A 20,984-nucleotide genomic window follows, 5' to 3' on the forward strand; every position below is an offset into this window, starting at 1 on the left:
CCACAGCAGGAAAGGGGGCTCCCAGTAGCTCAGTGGAAATTCTGGGCAGCACCAACCAGGTCTAGAGCTGACACTGGCTTATTCCTAATTCCATACCAGAGTGTTGCAGGGGAGGCCAAGTCACCATTCCTTCACGGCCTCTCCTGACAATTGACTCAGAAAGGCTTTTGCCTCCCCAAGGCCCAGGGCTCATGAGCATGGCTCTTGGGGCCTCTCTGCCTCCAGGATGAGGGCACTGGTCCCGGGGGCTGTCAGACTCCCGACAACTGCACTGCCTCAGACGTGGGTGGAACACCAGGGTTTCTGCAGGATTGTCAAGTCCACTGTCTTGTTGGTTCCCCATAACCAGTGTTGCAAACCTCTCAGGTATGGCGCCTTTGATCTCTCCACCCACAGAGCCGAACACAGTAAGAGGCCTTTGTTTATTGAATAACTGAATGAGTGCATAGCTTGTCAGACCTAGTCTCTATGCCAACTTCTCAGTCACCTCTTACAAGGCAGTTTGTGGTGACACTGCTCATCATCTCATCATAAGGTTGTGTGGGTTCTAATATCCCTTTCCAGGGACTTACATTGCAACCCTGAGCAAGGCTAGGTGCCCCCTCAGTAACAGTGGGTTGGCCCTTGCATGTAGTAGGTGTTCAGTAAATGTTTGAATGAACAAACCAGTCAAGTCTCTACCACTTTCTCTAGCTATGTGACCTTGAACTAGTAACTCAGCTTCTCTGGGCCCCAAGTTTCTGCTGAGTAAATTGGGTATACTTATCTTCCCTGAGTGTTTTAAAGTCAGAGGCTTTATGCTCGTATTAGCCCAAGAGCCTGGGACAGAGAAGTACCCATCAGCTGAGGAAGTGAATGAACGAATAAATGAAGTCCTGTCCCACTTTTCCCCAGGAATTTGGGTTCCCAGACCAGTGCTGGTTTTTACAGACCAGCCCAGAGAAGGTATTCTTAGGACCCCACTCACCGAGGCGCTTCATGAACTCGTCATAATTCTTCTCACTCTCGATCTCGTACTTGCCGTTGAAGGCCATGCTGCCGGGAGGCCTGGAGACCTGGAGGCCAGGGAGCACGGGGATGAGGAAGAAGGTTCATGGTGCTGAAGGGTCTGCTGCCCCAGCTTATAAACCCTCCCAGATGCTGAGGCTCAGCCCCCTAAGTCACCCCACTTCTCCTCCTGCCCCTGAAAAGGAAGTGCTTGATGTTTTATGATGTGGGAAGGGCCTGGAGGTGCAGAGCCCCGAGGTTATTCACCCCGGGGAAATGCTGGCTGCAGGCCCACTGCCTTCCCAGCAGGGCCAGGGCCAGCACTGCACAGGGCTTGAGGTGTCTTCCATCCTGTCCACCCCTCCCCCCATGCATCCGTATCTCCCCTTCATCCAGGCTCACCACCTCTCGTTCACTCCCGTAGCCATCGACCAAAGCACATGGAGCACCTCGTGCGTGGGGCGCAGAGGAAACACTGAATGAGACACACATCCTTTCCAAGACTAGCTTCCAGGCTAGTCCAGAGACAAGACACACAACTGCAAAAACTCTCGTGCAAGCAGGGCATGTGATGTGTCCCGAGAGAAATGCAGATGTGTGGCCTGGGGCATGAGAAGAGGGAGCAACCAAGTCCAGGTGGCTGGTGTATCATTGTGCAGAAGGCATTTGATACAGGTCTCGAAGGAACAATGGGATTTGGCTGTTAGGACAAGCAGTCAGATTGGAGAAGGCTAAGAACTAGGGAAACAACATACTAGGAGAAGGGAACAGTGTGATGAAGGAGGAAAGGGCCAGGATGAAAGGAAACAATGAGTTTGGCTGCAGCAAAGAACACTTGAAGAATAGATACAAGAATGTTGCAGAGAATGCAAGCAGCGTAAAGCAGCAGCCCATGGACCCCAGGAGCCAGCCTGGAGGAGGAGGTACCAGGGTACGTAAAGACTCACTCTGTGACAGGCATGGGCTAGGAGTCTGATGAACTTTGCTTGAGCTTCACCTCTGGGAGGGCTAGGAATCTAGACCCCTGACTTCCGGTTCCTGTTCTGTCATCCGGCAACTCCATCTCCTCCATGATAACTCCTGCCCTGGTTGCACTGTGGGGCTATTTTCTGGACCCAGTGCACTGACAACGCAAAGCATGAAGCTCTCTGCAAAGGCTCTCATCCTTCTTATTATTAATGAAGAAAATTTTGCAAGTCTCTGTTTCCAGAGTCAGTTCCCCATGAATCCTCATCATTTCGATCCAAAGCAGAACTCACCGCAGTTGCTAACTCCCAGCGCTGGGACTCTGGAGTTTCTAAACTGATAAAACCAGCTTTACCACATTTTACCAGTCTTCAATCTCCAATCTTGGAATTTCTTTTTTTTTTTTTAAGATTTTATTTATTTATTTTTAGAGAAGGAAGGGAGGGAGAAAGAGAGAGAGAAAAAACATCAATGTGTGGTTGCTGGGGCCCGTGGCCTGCAACCCAGGTATGTGCCCTGACTGGGAATCGAACCTGTGACACTTCGGTTCGCAGCCGGCACTCAATCCACTGAGCTACGCCAGCCAGGGCTCAATCTTGGAATTTCTTAACCCAGCCAGGATTTTTATTGAAAAAGAAAAAAAAACATAAACACATACATTAAACCACCCTCCAACACACACACACACACACAAACATCATCATCATCGTGGATTTTCTCATGCTAAATTGTATATGTGAAAATTTCATAACTCAGAGCAACTGGCAGTCCTGGCTGAGTCAGCCTTTGGTAACAGTTTGGTGTCTATCCGTCTAGACTTTTGAATGAATACATGTACTTTCTTATGTAAATGAGGTTATATTGTCCTATAACTTCTTTTTATGTAATGATATAGCTCATGTCTGTATCGTTACATAAAAGTATATATCATACCCTTCTTAATAGCTCCAGAGTATTTTATTGTATATATGTTTCAGAACTTACATAGCCATTTCTGGATGTTTAGGTTGTTTCCAATCTTTTCCTGTTATAAATAACTCTGAGATAAGCATATTCATTCACACCTCTTGGTGTACATGGCAGATTATATACTAAGACTGTTTGCTGAGGATGAATTCCTAGACATGAAGTTCCTGGAACAAAGGGTTTTTATAAAATATTTATGTCTATTACTCTACCGCCTTTCTGAAGGCTATTAACAGTTTACGTTCCCTCATAGAGCACACGAGTATTTCCTCTCGTTGACAATAACGATGCAATAACAATGACAGTAATTGCTAACATTTATTGTTTAGTATGTGTTGGGCACAACGCTGAGTGTTTTACATGGATTATTTCATTTAATCTCCAAAATGACTCTATGAAGTAGGTACAATTATTGACCCCATTTTGCCAAGGAGGAAACCAAGGTTCAGAGAAGTTCAGGAACTTGCCCAAAGTCACAGAGCCCTGTGTGTATTCATATTTACTACCAAAACAACTTCCAACATTATTTAAGCACATTTCCAAAAATTATCCATAATCCCATTACCCTAACACTGTAGCTTTTTATTTTTTCTATTCTCGTCCTCCCTCTTTCACTCTTTTCTTTCACTCTCATCCTTGCTTTCTTTCTCACTGGCTCTAATTAGAAAAGATACATAATAGGTATAATCACCATGCAAGTACAATATTCATCCTGTTTTTCATTGCCCAGCATTCGTTTGTAAACACAGTCCCAGGTTTCTGAAAAGCTGCCACGTTGATTGTTAGCAATGGCTACACAATGTTTGCTGTTGGACTTGTAGGGGGATCCCAGCTTACCCCCACAAATGCCAGGCCGCAGTGAGCTTTTTCATATGCAGGGAAATTTTTTAAAAGCATTTCATTGAGCTAAAGCCCCAGGTTGGGATTACAAAGTTATGCGATCGGGCACATCACAGAGTCTAACATGTTTTGCCATGTTGGGACTAAATCGGTTTATACCCAGCTGGCCTGGGTGCTAAATTTCTTGGGACGCAGTGTTTTAAACATCTTTAGTACTTTCCCCAAACATTCCACCCAGCAACATCGCAGATGGTGCCATCCTGAGAATTGATATCTTTTAAAAAAAAAAACAACCTTTATGGAGGAAAGGGTTTATATTTTCTGATTATAAAAGTAATAGATGTTCATAGTAGGAAATCTGGGAGAAAGCAAAACACAAACTCAAGGATACCTGTACTCCCACCGCAGGGTCTTGTTTTCCACTTGTGAAATTAGTGCACACTCCAGGTCTAAAAAGGGCAAAAGCTCAAAGGAGCGTGAAGGGAAGGTGAGGGCCCCACATCCCGCTCCCTCTCACTTTCCCGAGCCCTCAGCCGTGCCGTTGAGTATCGAGCCTTTCAGACATTTCCCGCAGGCACACAAGCATATTATGCTCATGCTTTTTCTTTTTTTTTTCCTGTTCTTTTTAAAAAGTTTTATTTATTTATTTATTTTTAGAGAGGGTAAAGGAGGGAGAACCAGAGGGAGAGAAACCTCAACGTGTGGTTGCCTCTTGTGCGCCCCCAACTGGGGACCCGGCCTGCAACCCAGGCATGTGCCCTGACAGGGAATCAAACCGGCGACTCTTTGGTTTGCAGGCCAGCACTCAATCCACTGAGCCACACCAGCCAGGGCTTTTCTGTTCTTTTTAACAAAATTGAAACCCAAAGATACTATTTTGTCTTGACTCCCTGCCCCCAATTAGCAGTATATTTTAAACATTATGGACCTTATTTCTTCGTGGAAACTGAAAACTGTTCCATTCATTATTAAAAGGGACTTTCCAAATGGAGAAATCCACTAATAGAATACAGTATGTTACCCCAGTCTAGGCAGGGGAAACAATAGAGCATTTGCCACTTTCCTGTAAACTTGGATGAAAATAATTGAACAGAGGTAGCTGGCTATAAGTTAGACATAAGGTGGCAAAGGGCAAATAAGCTAAAGAGGTTTAGGGGGTGCAGTGCAATCTCCTGAAATCCGTGGGGTTCTCTAGTCTGGGAGGAAATGTGTACTAGGGAGAATCCTACCTTCGTGCTCCGGCCTATCTGGAAGGACTGCTCACTTTTCACCTGTCTTTCTCAATTGTAATTGTCCTTACAAATGTACCCCCTCCAGGCAGCCTTCCTTGACTACTCTAACCTATAGATTGTTCCTAACAGGAATCCCCCTAGTGTGTACATTCTCCTTGTCATGGCCTAGGGGCACACCTGGGCTTTAAGTCTTATGTGTGAGTCTTCATGTGTGAGCTCTGAGACTTCAGACACACAACCTTCCTTTATTCAACAAGTATTAGCTGAGCACCTACTGTGCACGAGACAGATACCAAGTGTCTGTTCTCAAGTCTTGTGGGAGACCCAGCCTAGTAAGCAGGCAAAGACCATGTGGTGTGATAAATGAGATAAAGGCCGTAATGATGCAGGGAGAGATACCACCCTGACCACCGCCTCCAGGGGTCAGGGAAGGCTGATCCGACAGGATAGACAAATAAGCCAAAGCTTTAATTCATTTACTGTTAAGTGGGGATAAAAATAACTGTCGTCCAGAGTTCCCATGAGATTAAACGAGGATTAAATGAGAGTATATAAATAAGGTGCTTAGCCTTGGATCTAGTATTTCAAAGATGCTCCCTGAATGTTACTGTTATTCTTACTCACTGGCAGTCTGTCCAGCCTATCTACCTGTTGTTTTGAATTACTGTTCATCGTGGCATTAACTTAACTCCTCACAAAGAGTGTCTTTTATCTCCCAATTACATTGTAATCCCTTCTAAGAGAGGCTGCGTTTCATACTTCATTAGGAGATGTGCCCGGCAGGCACTGGGGTACTATTGATTTTGTTTTATTTGTTCAGATCCATCTGGAGTAGTAGACTATGAGGCTGCGTTCTCCAAAGTGTGGTCTTCATCATACACCGAGGAAGGTGCAAGAGGGGAGGGTTTGTGAAAGATGGAAATCCCTGGGCCCTGATCCAGAAACTCTAATTAGGGGGGTCTGGGTGGGGCCCTGGAATCTGCATTTGACAGGTTCCCCAGTGGTTGTGATGCACAGTCACCCTAAGAAGCTCCAGGCCAGGGGATTTAGCAAGAGCTGGCCAGGTGAACCAGATGGCTTCTCCAGGCCCCCATTTAACACCCTTGCTTTTGCTCGACCAGGACTGTTTTCTCCTTAGTAGCTACTCATCCAAGGTCAGAGTCAACGGCAGAGGGGAGTGGTGGGGGCGTGGAAAGGACAACATTGGCGCCAGAACACCTGAGTCAGCTCCACTCCCTTCATTAGAGTCTGTGTGTGCGTCTGACCCCCAGCCCTCCTCCCACCCACACCCAGTCTCTCCCTCTTCAGCTGGGGTTCACCTATTAACACAGGCACGCATTGAGACCCTTTCATGAGGAGTAAATGAGCTCACGGTGAGGTTTTATGGGGCCATTGAACCAACAGAGCAACTGTACCCCAATGGAAATAAAGAAGGGCCCCGAGGCGAGTCCCTCTGGACCGCCCACTACCGATCTGGGCTCTGACTCCTGCTTCAACTCAGCCACCATCATTCTGAGAGTAACTGGTGAAGGGGGTGGGAAAGGCAGGTATCCGAGTCCCTGACTGGAGGAGAGGCCCTAGGCCTCCTACCAGCCTGCTAACCTGGGCAGCTTCCGGGGCCCTTCACGGGTCCCTGAGGGACTGGTGTTATAGATTCCTCGGTCAAGCCCCCTTCCTCTTTCTCTCCTTAACCAAGAATCTGAAAGACTAATTGGGTTGATCCTAGAATGTCAAGGCTAAGTGGGGCCTCTGAAGGTGGTTCCGTCATGATTCTTCTCACTCTATCAGAGGCTCAGAAATTCAGTCTTCTCTTGGAAAGCCCAGTCAGCATTTTGCTTATCAACAATTAGAAATAATTAAAAATTAAACGACATAGAGACTATGGGGCCAGGCTGCCTGGATTTGAATCCTGGCTCTGCTACTTGCTGGTCGTATGTGCTTGGTCATGTTATTTATCTTCCTGTGTCTTGGTTTTCTCATCTGCACAAAGGGGAAAATCATTGCGCCTGCCTTAAAGGGTTGTTATGAATAACAAATGAGTTAACTTTTATAAAGCCCTTTTTTTCAGAGCTTAGTACAGAATATGCAGGAGTGTGTTAAGTGTCCAAGGTCACAAACTTGTTGATGAAGCTTGGGTTTGAATTCAGTTTTCCCTGCCCTGAAGCGGTACTTGCTACCACTATAACGAAGACAGAATGCTAGTCCTTGCCTCTAATACCAGAGTTACAAGCCATACATTCCTTCATTCCTTCACTCAGTATGTATTCACTGGGCGCCGGGCTAGGTGTCAGGGAATGGAGGTACACAGTGGAAGACAGTCCCCAGCCGCTACTGGATGAAGGTCCAGCCTCACAGTTCATCCCCTGCTCTTTCTCCCAGCTCATCCCCTCCTCTTAGCTTCACTTCCTTTCCTGTCCAGCCCATGGGTACGTCACTTCCTCTGCCGGGACCGTCAATGTTCTTTGGCCACCTCGGCTTCCCAGGTTCCATCTTTGGGCAATAAAATTTTTAAAATCTCCATCCTCAGGACTGCTGACTACAGCCACAAGAGAAGGCACAAAGCCTGGGGTGGGGGTGGGGCTACACCACTACAGATTCATGGTCCTCCCTTTGCCAGGCTTTAAACAGCTCTGCTTGCAGTCCTTCCCCTCATCATTGGGTGGCACCCAGCTCCATTCCCCACAGCAACTAGTCTTATCGACTCCCTACATCACTCCCACCACCAAGTGCCCATCCCAGGCCCCAGCCATCTCTTTAATGGCCATAGAGTAATCCCCTGAATAGACGTATTGCAACTATTAATATTTAACCAGTTCCCTAGGTTGGACAGTTAGTTTAGGCAGGAAAAATGGCACACACGAGTGAAAAATGCCACAGCATGGAGAAAACAAACAGAAGCATTACTCAAAACCACTACTAACACGGATGGTATTATTTGAGACAAGTGGTATGGGGCTGAAGTTTCATGGCTGTTCATGAGTCATAAGCCAGTGGAGGATGGCGACCTTCAGTACTCCATCCTTGCAGCCCTCCACTCAAGACTCAGACTCCCAGCTAGGCCAGTTACTGGAGAGGTCACTTAACCTCTGCCCTCGGGGTCCCTTGCTGGCAGAATGGAGCTAACAATCACACCCTTCTCCTACGGACATGCGAGGATTAGGTGACTTTTATGAGAAGATACTTAGATATAAAGTAAAGCACAGGAAATATAGTCAATAATATTTTAATGGCTATGGCTAGTGCCAGGTGGGCACTAGAAATATCAGGGAAAGTACTTTGTAAAGCATGTGATTATCCAACCACTCTGCTGTACACCTGAAAGTAACACAAAATAATATTTAATGTAAACTGTAATTGAAAATAATTTCAATTAAAGCAAAAAAAAGAATAATGCTACAAAGAGAACTCAGGTATCAGATACCGTGTTGAACAAGATAAGCTGTAAATATACATTGAATATCATATTTGTATACTTATTTTAATTATGTTAGAATAAACATGTTATCTAATGTAAAAAAAAAGGTACTGGGAGGGGGGTGCCTAGCACCTAGCACATATTTAATCAATGTTAGTTAATTAAAAAGTACCAGGAGAGAAAGTCCAATCGGCCTAGCTAGGGACGTGTATCAGTTCCTGGGGTGGGGGAGGGTCTTGACACACAGTCCCAGGAAGACCCCTGTGTGGTAGAGGAAGGAGTAGCTCTTTAAGAACTGTGGAAGGAACAGGAAAGTGTTTACCGAGGAAGGAGAAATTGGTGCCAGGCAGGCAAGAAAGAACTGTAATCTTTCTGTATGATTTCTCGGCTCCCCAGCACTGGGAAAGAAGGTTGCCCGCCCCTCGTCTGTCTGCCCGTCTAATCCTGGCTGGGGCCACGACCTGGAGGAAGCGTGGGAGGTGGCTCCAACAACGTTCAAGCAACCACGCCAGCAAACTTAGAATCAGAGCAGCCCCTGATCCCCGAAAAATACTGCTTCGGGCCAAAGTCAGATGCCAGAAGGTCTCCCTCTAGTCGCTCGTGCGATTATTCATCCCCCCTTCTCCTGCCGCTGGCTACCTGTGATTAATTCCTGCAGCAGCCACAGGGATCACTCCTAATGAATTTCTAATGAACTCATTTGGCATTAATGTGGTATGTAATTCTGCAGGACACTCAGTATAATTTAGTCTTATTAAGTCTCTAGTTATTGGGAACTGCTATTGCTCTAAGCTCATAAGCAGAAGCAAAGTAATTATCCAGAGCAGGCAGTTAAATTATGGAAAGCGTCAGACGTTCAGAGAAGGAATTGGCTGATCTTATTTTTTCTCCTTGGGATGTGTGGAGGAGAACCAGCTTCTCGGGTCTTTGAGCTGAGGCGCGCATGCCCTCCCTGACTTTATGTCCTGGAATGTCAGAGCTGTGCAGGCTGCAGCCCACGGGGTGGGGTTTTAAAGGCCCCTTCAAAGATGGCCCTGCCCGCAAATGGTCTACACTTGCCTACTGCTGGGGTCTGAATTTCCACCACAGCAAGGTATTCTTTTGCCTTGCAGACACTGTGGCAGGTTGAAAGGCGATCTCTGCCACACCTCAGAGTTCACAAAACAGTCACAGATAGGTTATCTCATCTGATCATTAGAGCGTCCCAATGATTGTCATTGTATATCTTGATAAGGAGACTGAGGTTCACAGAGGTGAAGTGACTTGCTCAAGGTCAGCTGGGTGCCACAACTGGGAACAACCCTTATCTCCCAACCTCTTGGTGAGTTCTCTCCCACTCACCTCTCCTTTAAGCCTGGTATGCTTTTAATACACACGTGACCCACACTTCCACCTGGACCAGACCTTCGCTGAGGTTGGAGCCATTTCTGTGGTCCTCTTTGACTGTTTGACTGGCCTGGGTTCAGAGGATGGGCCACACGGCTCCCTTGGTAAGGGCAGGGCAGGTCCCCTGAAGACACCTGGAAGATTCTATGACGTACGGGTTGATTTCATGTCTCCTTTTCCTACACCTCCATGAAATGTTTTCCTAATCACCACCATCTTACAACCAACTTCATACTTTTGGCTGAAATATACAGGATCCAGCACAAATGATGCCCCTTTTTTTGTTACGAAATCATAAGCATATAATTCTGTAACAACAATATCACACTCAAGCACACTGTATGACACTTTAGGTGAAATGTTCAAAGTAAAACTATAAATTGTTGCACCCATAGTATTACCCTACCAACCACACTCAAGCAGGCCTTTTTTCTGCCGGCCCCTGTAGATTAAACTATTTTTTAGTTTGCAATTATTTTGTCCTGGTGATAAAAGTAACGTGTACTTTTTGCATACAATTCAGAAAAAGACAGAAAAGTCTAAAGTACATAAAAATGATGTATAATCGGCGTGTCTCACAGTTGGTGCACACACCCTTCCAGACCTCGCTGTATGCGCAGGTAAATGTACACACGAACACGTTGTTCAAAATGGGGCATGCCATGTGTGCTGTTTTGGAAAATGCTTTTTATTGAACTTAGAAACATGAAATTGCTGAAAGGTGCATATACATCGTCAAAGGATAAATAAAAGCTAATTGAACAAGGATATCCTTGATAAGACCTGTACACCCCAATGTTCATAGCAGCACAATTTCCAACAGCCAAGTGCCAGAAGCAACCTAAGTGCCCATCAGTAAATGAGCGGATCACAAAACTATGGTACATTTACACAATGGAATTCTACGCAGCAGAGAGAAAGAAGGAGCTCCTGCCCTTTGCGACAGCATGGATGGAACTGGAAAGCATTATGCTGAGTGAAATAAGCTAGGCGGTGAGAGACAAATACCATATGATCTCACCTTTAACTTGAACATAATCAACAAAAGAAAAAAGCAAACAAAACATAACCAGAGTCATTGAAATTAAGAACAATCTAACAATATCCAGAGGGGAGGTGGGAGGGGTCTGTGGGAAGAAGGGTTTTCAGGAACTACTATAAAGGACACGTGGACAAAACCAAGGGGGAGGGTGGAGGCAAGGGAGGGAGGTGGGTTCGGAGAGGGTAGGGAGAAAATACAGACAACTATAATTGAACAATAAAATAATTTAAATTAATAAAATAAGTAAAGTAAAAAAATCCTTGATAACTCCTCAGGGTCATTCAAAGGTACAAAAGGGTCATTTAGCAAATAAAGCCCAAATATCCTCATATAAAAGCCCGAAAGGAAATTTGCTTATTGCTACCTTATCTCCCTTATCTCCTTATCTCTAATTGATCAATTTGGTTTAGGAGTTTGTACTGAGAAGACTGGTGGAAGGAAGATAAAGGCCTAAGTGCAGAGCCACATGGCACCGAGGGTCAGAGGAGTGGACAGGGCGACGGGAGTCTAGAGGTAAGCCGAGGGGCCCGGGGGCCTTGGCCCCTCCCCAGCCTCACCTTCTGTCTCACGTGCATGCCCTGCGGCAAACTCATTATCATTGAATCCCTCACACTCACTATACTATTCCACACCTCCTTGCCAGTACACGGGCTTTTCTCTCTACCTAGATGCCCAGTGGCAAAAATGGTGAAAATTCACTTTCATGTAATGTCTAATTCAACCATTTGCCTATATAGAAAACAAAAAGAGCTTCTTTGATGGGCAAAGTAGGTTTTGTGTCAATATGGAAAGAGGAGAAGGATTTGTTTCCTTTCCAGGGTGGAAACAAACTTATCACAGCCTGGAGTTGACCTGTTGCCTCCTGGGCCCCCTGGGTCTGCAAGGTCCTCTTTCCTAGCTCTGCAGGTCGTGCTGTCAGTCCCACGGAGGAGCCGTTCCTCCTCTGCCAGGGGCTCCTCACCCGACTCGCAGCCTAGCGGCCCACCCCTCAGAGCTGCGGGGGTGTGTGGTGTGGCTGCTCAGATGTGGGCAGGAATGGGTGAATTCATTGTTGATAGTGATGTGACCAGTATAGGTATCTCTGTGCCTCTTGTACAAAAATAAAAAAGCACACCTTGCCCAGGTACTTCATGTCTGTGGTGGTGTACACAGAAATTGCATGTGTGTGTGAAAAGTATGTATCTGTGTCCCTGTATCTGCATGTGTAGGAGGGTCTTGTACATGTGTGCTCACATGGTTGGGAAAGTTGATGGAGCTGACCTACCCCTGCCCTGGCCTTCTTGGGTAGACCTACTAAGAGGGCGAACCCTGGCCAAGGTAACAATCTAATCGCTACTGGGGCCTTGTTCTTGACAGGGAGACCTTGCGTCGCAAGCCAGGCAGGAGACTCAGCCCTTATCATAACCCCGCTAACAACATTGCTGGCAGTGGAGGAGGAGACCCTCCACATTTTCTTTTTATTCCACACCCCACCCCAGAGCCTAGAGCCCCTCCCTCCACCATCCCTACCCTAGCCCCACCCATTGCTGTGTTGCTGTGTAACTTCTTCAGGGCACTTTTGTCATTGTAATTACATTGTTGGGTAGTGGTGTGTTCACAGTATCTGTCCCCCTCCTCACCACCCCACCCCCACCAGACAACAGAAAGTAGAATCTCTGCCTGCATCCCTGCTTCTGTCCCAGAGCACGGGTGGTGGACAAATACGTGACCATGAATCAGTGAGTAAGGAATGAGTGCATTGGGCTGGTACAGGAAAGGCAGCTCCCAGAAGAAAGGGAGGAAGAAGAAAAGTAGGTGGAGGAAGAAGAGAAGGTGGAGGAAGAGGAGGAAGAGGGTGGGGAGGAAGAGGAGAAGGGAAGGGGGAAGAAAGAAGAGGAGAATGGAGAGGGGAGAAGGAATCCCAGCTGGGTTCTCTCAAACCCAAATGTGTTATGTCATATGATTTACATTGTATTTTATTTATTATATTATTTTGACCATCATTTCCTTTTCATTAAAGAGAATTTTTAAATTAAATTTTTTAAAAAAGATTTTAATTATTTATTTTTAGAGAAAGGGAGGAAGAAAGAAAGAAAGAAAGTAACATCAATATGTGGTTACCTCTTATGCGCCACCCTCTCCCTACTGGAGACCTGGCCCGCAACCCAGGCATGTGCCCTGACTGGCCCGCACTCAATCAACTGAGCCACACCAGCCAGGACTAATTTAAAAAATTAGTTTTTAAAAATTAAAAATTAATTTTTAAAACAGGTGATACATTCATAAGTTTCAATATTCAAGGGTAACAGAAGGGGCTAGAAAGAAAATCTCCCCTCACAGCCCAGGCTCCTCCTACCCTGATCCCCTGCCCCAGACAACAACAGGGTCAGTTTCTGATGTGTCCTTTAAAGCTACATGGTGCATGTGTGCACAGATATGTATAATCTATGTGTGTGTATATGTGCCCTTTATCACCTTTTGATCTCCTATTTAAGAGAGCTGGGAGAATGTTCCATATTGATACCAAAAAGGTCCTTGTTCTTTTTTGCAATTGCCTAGTATCTCATCCTACAAGCCTGCCACCATGTATTTGACCACTCACTTGCTAAAGGAGTGTTTAGGCTACTTCCAGACTTTTGCTGTAAGAAACAAAGCTGAAGTGGAAAATACTGTGTGTTCTTTTATTTCGAATCTGCAGGGGTAAGTCCTCTGAAGCAGAGTGGCTGGGTCAGAACCTGTCCCGGATGCTGACAGATCACCCTCCATGAGGGTCCATACTCCCCCAGCATGTGCGAGACCACCTGCCCTTCCCGGACCCTGGGCTGGGTGTGAAGAAAGGTCAGTTGTGGCCAGGCAGGAGGAAGGGTGGAGAAGCCCAAGTCGGGAAAACACAGGCAAGGCACCCAGGGACAGCCCTATGACACCACCCGGTAACACAGACTTCTCCCCAAAATAAAGACTCAGCCAGAGGTGGCATTCCGCTCCAGGCAGCCTGGGCCCGCCAGTGCAGGAGGAGCCGGGCCTGAGAGTTAGCAGATGGGGATTCTGTGCCCAGGTCTGCCCCCTCAGCTTGACAGTGGCCTTGGGCTGGCCACTTTTGGAAAGATGAAAGGGCCCAGGGCTAAGCCCTTGCATGTGTTACCAATCCCACAACCCTAAGAAGGTGGTGCTTCTTCTGTAGCCTGAGCTCAGAAGGCTTAGGGAACTGACCCAAAGTCGGCCAGCTCTTAGAGGACAGAGTCAGGGTTCGAACTCAGGCTTAGCACCGTGTTTCAGCTTACCCCTCAGTAAGGTAAGGCAGGGAGACTGCCTAAGCCCTTTCCATCTCATAAAGTCACATGGCCTGTGAGTGTGTAGTGAGGGGCTCGGTCACTGAGTGCGGGGCTCTGCAACAGAGCCTGGCTGCAGGTGGGGGGTGGGGTGGGGTGAGGAAGTAGAGCCCCCTCCGTGGAGAAGACCACAGCAAGCTCCACTTCTTAGGGAGAGGCCTGAATCCTCAGCCATTCTTCCTCTTCTTCCAGGCAGTTTTGGGGTTTTCAGCCTGGGCTGCAAGCTCCCAGGTGGGCATCTCTGCCATTGTTGGGGCATCGGTCTTCCTGCCAGTGACTGACACTGGGGCTCACCCCAGGGTGGGGCCAAAAACAAGTGTGCCGATGGAGATGAGAAGGAGGGGCTTAGGTGACGAGCAGGGAGAAGCTGGGCAGGATGGGGAGGGGGAGACAAGAAAGACAGAGCCATACCCCAGTAGGTAGGACAGCCAGCCACGCCCAGCCCAGCCCAGCCCAGTCCGCCTGTGATTTCTAGTCAGGATGCATGACCTGGAGCGCCCTCTGGTGACGCATTCTGCTGTCCTCTTTCCCCCCACTATCATCTCTAGGGCCTGCCACTACTCCCCAGAGTATCCTTCCTGGGAGGGGAGCCAGCTTAATAATAATAACAATGAGGCACTCACAAAGAGTCACACAGAGACTGTTGAAAGGAGGAGAGGGCTCCTGAAACCATGATCTGTCTATCATTAGAGTCACAGGAAAGGTGTAAGAAATCCCAAAACTGTCCTCCTCAATGTGACCTGGGACATCCTACTGTGTGCCAGACACAGGGGTGCTGGGGATGTGGAAATTAACGACAAATGAGCTCCCTGACTTCTAGGAACTGAGACTCCAGGCGAGGAGAGACAGACAATAAAGAAACAAGGCAATTCGTGTAGCCAAAACTGCTGCCAGGGTCACACAGCAGGATGCTGTATCAGTGACTGAGAAGTAATTTTCAGACTGGATGGGCAGAGAAGTCCTGTCTGATACAGGAACGTCTGTGTAGATTACAGAGGAACTTCAGGTAGGAGTTGGAGGCGGGCAACCACATATGCTTGAAGTTCGTGCCCAGCGTTTGGATTTAATTCCGAGGGCCGGGGAACCTTTGGAGGACTTTGAGCATGAAGATGGCATGATGTGATTTGCATTTTTAATGTCATGTCTCTGGTCTGTAGAGAATAAAGGGCCGGAAGGGCGAGGGTGGAAGCTGGGAGGCTTCCAGGAGTCCAGACACAAAGGGAGGGTGACCGAACAAGGTGGGGAGAAGGAGTCAGGTTCTGGTGCACCTTCCAGGCATGGTGGACGGGACCTGGGGTGCAGTATGCGGGAGGGGACAGAGAGAGCAAGACCAGGCTGGGTGCCTTTCCCTCCCCCTCCACTCCCCTTTCAGCCTGGGGGTGTAGCCCACTGATCCCTTAGCCGCTCAGCAAAGACCCTAGACTCCACCGCCAGAGGCCCCAGGGATGAGTCTAGAGTGTGTTCATACACTAGGGACCCGGGAGCCTCAGGTTCTTTCAGCCTTGCTTTGTTCTCTTCTCTTCCCATCCATCTGCAATCTCTCTCTTCCCCTACCCGCTTCAGTCCCTGCCCTCCTCCCTCCCGCTCCCATTCTCTCTCATTCTACTGCTCTCCCTTCCCTCTAGAGGCACTGACCTGGAGTTTTCCAAGGCAGGGAGGCAGCCTCTGCCGCCTTCCACAGTTTGTTTGCTGTAGGAGCCAAGATGTCCCCCCACCCGCAGACCTGTGGTTCTCAACCAGATGTGATTTTTGTCTCTTTGGGGCATGTGGCAATATCTGGAGACCTTTTTGGTTGTCCTAAATTGGGAGGGAGTGTGACTGGCATATAGTGGATGGAGGCCAGGGAGGCTGCTAAACACCCCAGGGGACACAGGGAAGCCCATGGCAAAGAATGATCTTGCCCAAACGTCAAGAGTGCTGTGGTTGAGACCCTGCCCAGGCTCTGCCCTCGGAGCTGGAAAAGGCAGTCAGTCAGTCCTCTTCCTTGTGGTCCCACTGGCATCACTGCCAGTTATCATGCAGTCGTTAGGGGGCTACCCTGTGCCTGCATCGTCTCCTTCAGTCTTCTCATTGGCCCAAGGTCACAAGGAATCCCACTTGAGCCGTGGAGCTGGGATTCACACTCAGTATCTGCGCCTTCCCCACCTCCTTTCTACTGAAGGGATTTCACAGGGCGTGACTCTGTGATGAGCAATGGGGCATTTTGTTTCAAATGAAGTCTTACTGGGAAGTCCGCTTTGTAAGAGATGAGGCAGGACTTCTAAGGTTGAAGCAGGGCAGAGAAGTATCCAAAACACCCCCACCCCACCCCACTGTCCCGCTGGAGTCCCCAAGGGTGTCTCTCCACCCTGGCAGGGCCACCGAGGATGGCTACACAGGTTGTGCCCTGCAAAACTACAGGGGACACCATTCCCGTGAGGCAGAGTACCTGCAGGGCAGGGTGACAAAGGTCTTCATCTGGAGCAGAAACTTGCATTGCTTATCAGACAAGTTCCCTTGATTAATGAGTGAAGAGCAGGGAAGGGCGTGTGGGAGTGGCTGTGAGTTCCTTCCCTGTCCCAAAATACGGGAAATAGGAGATTGGATTTGACTGGAGATATCTTACTCCTCCTCACTCTCTGCAACTCAGTAATGACTCAGAAATGGAGCTGTCAACCCTGAATTGAAAATAAGACTTGACTTCTTTTGACCCCTGGTGGGATGTTCAGTTGGTTGGATCATCATCCCAATGTGCCAAGGTTGCAGGTTCGATCCCTGGTCAGGGCATATGCAAGAGTTGACCAATGAATGCATGGATGACCAGAACATGGATGAGACAACAAATTGATAGTTCTCCCTCTCTTTCTCTCCCTTCCTCTCTCTTCAAAATCAGTAAAAAAATGACAAGCAACAAAATATTGAAAGAAAGAAAGATAGACAAGACTTGAATATCCTATACCCCAGCTCCCCATAAGAGTATCTGGGAATTAGGGACCCAGCTACACCTGTTTCCCAGCACCCTATTGGGGTTCCCTTTTGGATCCTCCTGCCCTTCACCTTAATCTAATTACCTGGACTCATATGTTTGGGCAGAGAAAGACTATATAGTTTGTCTTTTTACTGTCTTTACGACACTCTAGGGGAAGGTTTGGAGCTAGAACTGGCAGAATGAACCACACTGGAGATGTCCCTTCTCCACGTCACCCTGGAGCAAGACCCTTTCCCCTCCAAACCCCAGAGCCTGAGCTGCCCCTGCCCCCACCTTTCCACAAGCCCTGCGGCATCTCCAGAGTTCGGCCAGGAGGACCTGCAGGCAGAGACCGGGAATGTGGGACAGAGGCACTGTCTTTCCCCTCTGCCGGGGGTTCCCCAGCTGCCCTGGAACCTGGGAATCTTCCAGTCTGGAAGGAATCATCCTGGCCCACGTACCCTCTGCCTTCGCCCCAGCATTGCCTCTGCCTCAACCCAGGAACAGAGCGAGGATGCTAATGCCAGAGCTGATGCTCTCCCTTCCAGCAGGAGCAGTCTCCGAGGCTCCAGAGGCCCGGAAACTCAGGGTGCACGCCTCCCGTGGGGCTTGTGCAACAAAGAGAGGGCAGCCCAGGGGAGTGGTACCGGGAGGAGAAGAGAGAAGACGAATCAATGTATACAATTTGGGTCCTCCTGAAATGTGTACCATCCTAGACCTATTTAAGAAAACGAAAGAATGGGCTGTGACTACATAGAGGGAATCTTGTCCTGGCCTCAGAAAGATGAAATTCTGCCTTCCCAGGAAAGTCCCTGTCCATGTGTTTGTTTAGTTGGAAAACAAATATTTCTTGAGCTCCTACTTTATGCCGAGCACTGGTCCAGGTCCTTGCTTCCCTGGAACCAATAGCCCTAGGGAGTGGGGTGAGGGGTGGAGGCACAGACAGGGAACAGGCCGGCAGTGCCAGGTGGTGAGTGCTGGGACCGGTCAGGGCATATGCGGGAGGCAAAGGATCAATGTTTCTCTCTCACACCGGTGTTTCTCACTCTCCCCCTCCCTCTCCCTACAACAGTAAAAGTAAAGATACCATCCAGGTGGGCCCTGAGGGATGAGAGGAGGGTTCCTGGAGGCAGTGATGTGGAAACTGGGGTCTGCAGGATGAGTCACAGTCAGGGAGGGCTGGGGTGCAGTGGAGGACAGTAGTGCAGGCACGGGGAGTCCCGGGTGAGAGGCCCAGCCCTGGGACACAGAGAGGACCGAGATTTCTTACAGGGTTCAGGAGCCCTGTGGCATTTTCTCCAGCTACTTTTGAGCCCAGGCAGCTTTCGGCAGAACCCGGGCGGGTCTACCTAGTCTGGCCCTCCAGTGTGCACACACGTCTCTGCCTGTGGGGCCAGTGAGTCGCGCAGCCCAAGACTCGGCTTGTCTCTGTGGCTGCCCCGCTGGCCAGCACAGGGCCAGGCACATGGTGGGGCTCCATGTCTGCCGGATGGTTTTGTTGCAAGTTCCTGATCACCCACAGAGTGGACGGAGATCCAGACACAATGAGTCGTTAGCTTGTCAGATATGTGTCGAGCATGTACTGTGTGTTAGATGTGGCTGAGCACAGGGGATTTAGGAGAGAGCAAGCAAACAAGGTTGCCGCTGGAATAGAGCTGACACTCCACTGTGGGAGACCCAGGGTGGGCAGAGTATCAGATAGGATGACAGCTGGAAAGAGAGGGAGGGCAGAGGTAGGGGCGGCCGGCCGGGGAAGCCTGCTGGGGCCATGTGTCACTCGGGCCATCTCCCGTGAAGACCTGCAGGAAGTGCAGAAAGTCAGGCGAGGGCAGGAGACATGGCGCCCTGGAGAGACGGAGGAACAGAAAGCCACAGGGGCTGGCATGCAGGGCATGAGGGCGTGAGGGCGCGAGGGGGGACGGAGGAGAGCAGTGGGCTGGATGGCACAGAACCCTGCGGCAAGGAAGGGTTTGGGATTTATTCCAAGTTAACTAGGAAGTCTTACAAGGTTCTAAGCTGGAATGTGGCAGGATCTGATCTGCCTTTTAAAAACTCGCAGTAGCCCCTAACAACGCTGTGGCTCTCCTCCCCACCTCCACCCAGATGGTGGATTCTGGATGTATTTTCAAGGATGAATCAAAACAACTTGCCGGTATCCTGGTCATGGGTTAAAGGTAAGGAGGAGTCCTAGAGGGTTCCGAGGCTTGGGGCCTGTGCAGCCATTTCTCTGACGAAATACAAAAGTCAGCATGGTTGAGGGATGAGTCAGGCAACAGAGGAACTACCATACGAATGACACTATGCTTCGTGTTGCAGCTGGTATGCATTCCCAGCAGAAGTGTGTGTGCACGCGCGTACGTCCATCCAGGGTCGGGGTAAGGATCGAAAATGGCACCATTTCCTCTTCCACTCAGTCCTTTCCAGGTAACATACTTCTGCCTTACCCTCCTACCCAGCCCTGAGTATTGAAGAGGGAGCAAAAAATGTCCTCTGGTTTTTAAATCAACTCTTTTTTCAAATAACTTATGTCAGTTGCAGCCAAAGAACTGCCCATTCATATAGTCATTCAACTCACCTTTTTTAACCATCCCCAAGTGCCTGGTATCATGGTAAGTGCTTTCTGCATTAATTATATATTGTATATCCACTGAATCTTTACAAGAACTCTGTGCAGTGATGTTATTATCCATTTTCCAAAGGAGACAACTGAGGCACAGGGTAAAAAGTTCTGTAGTCTGTTCTCTGTAGAATCTTAAGGCCAGTGAGACCCAAAATCCAGGCCAGTAAGTCCAGACACACTCTGGACAGAACCCCTTACACTCAGCAGCTCAAGGGCACTTGCCCCTCTGCCCCAGAATTCTCTTCCCTGGCTCCTCATCCCCCCCAACCCCCACCTCACCATTTGCCGGTCATTCCTGCTCCTCACTCCCAGATCTAATCAATCACCAAAGCCCTCCTTATCTCTGGAAACTCCACCAAGCTGCCTCCAGGCATTCGCCCCCACCCCACCACCTCCTTCCTGCAGACGTCGAGCTTTCTAGATGCAAATCTTCCCCGCTGCGTTCCCCTTTGTCTTGCATCAGGGGTGAAGTCCATATTCCCTCCACTTCTTTTTTTGTTTGTTTTAATTGATTTTTAGAAAGAGAGAGAGGAAAGGAGAAAAAGAGAAACATCAATTTGTTGTTCCACTTATTGATGATTTCATTGGTTGATTCTTGCCTGTGCCCTGGCCGGAGATCTAACCAGCAACCTTGGCCTATCAGGCCAACGGCCTAACCAACTGAGCTATCCAGCCAGACCTCCAACCACTTCTTCTTTTTTTTTTTTTAAGATTTTATTTATTTTGAGAGAGAGAGAGGAAGTGAGGGAGAAAGAGAAGGAGAGAAACATCAGTGTGTGGTTCCCTCTTGCATGCCCCACACTGGGGACCTGGCCCATAACCCAGGCACGTGCCCCAACTGGGAATCGAACCAGTGACCCTTTGGTTCGCAGGCCAGCGCCCAATCCACCGAGCCACACCAGCCAGGGCTCCAACCACTTCTTGAATCTCCAATTCTGCCTCCGTTTATCTCCATTTGTTGCTAGTGTTGGGGTTCAGAGCCATTCACCTCAAGATGTGTTTCTGTGGTATGTGGATTGTTTTGAGCTAAGGGCAATTTTAGCTGCAAGCTCAAGGGAAACTTCTGCCCCTCCCTTTAACTACCTGGAAGAACTTGAATTAGGGGTCTTGCCCATAATAAGAAATTATGAGAGATAACACGTTTGATCCACCTACATGGCAGGGCAAACTTGTATTAACTAACCCTCTGCTTTTCTTATCATTCTGCAAAGACCCTTTGAAGACCCCAAGGCAGCTTACCCCCCCCCCCCACCTTCTGTCTCTGAACCTTTCCTG

The 20,984-nt window shown here is 48.5% G+C and overlaps 1 protein-coding gene across 1 annotated transcript in view; it reads right to left on the reverse strand.

The window, feature by feature from the left end:
• The window catches only part of FABP6 (fatty acid binding protein 6), a 31,102-nt gene that overhangs the window by 2,564 nt on the left and 7,554 nt on the right, over positions 1 to 20,984 (reverse strand). Inside the window, exon 2 of the mRNA XM_045828694.1 lies at positions 968 to 1,055. Within this exon, the coding sequence (XP_045684650.1) occupies positions 968 to 1,055 (88 nt within the window). The remainder of the gene's footprint in view (positions 1 to 967; positions 1,056 to 20,984) is intronic.

The sequence above is a fragment of the Phyllostomus hastatus genome, unplaced genomic scaffold (genome assembly GCF_019186645.2).
Source record: "Phyllostomus hastatus isolate PE091 unplaced genomic scaffold, TTU_PhHast_1.1 phas_contig_150, whole genome shotgun sequence".
NCBI classification, from domain to species: Eukaryota; Metazoa; Chordata; class Mammalia; order Chiroptera; family Phyllostomidae; genus Phyllostomus; species Phyllostomus hastatus.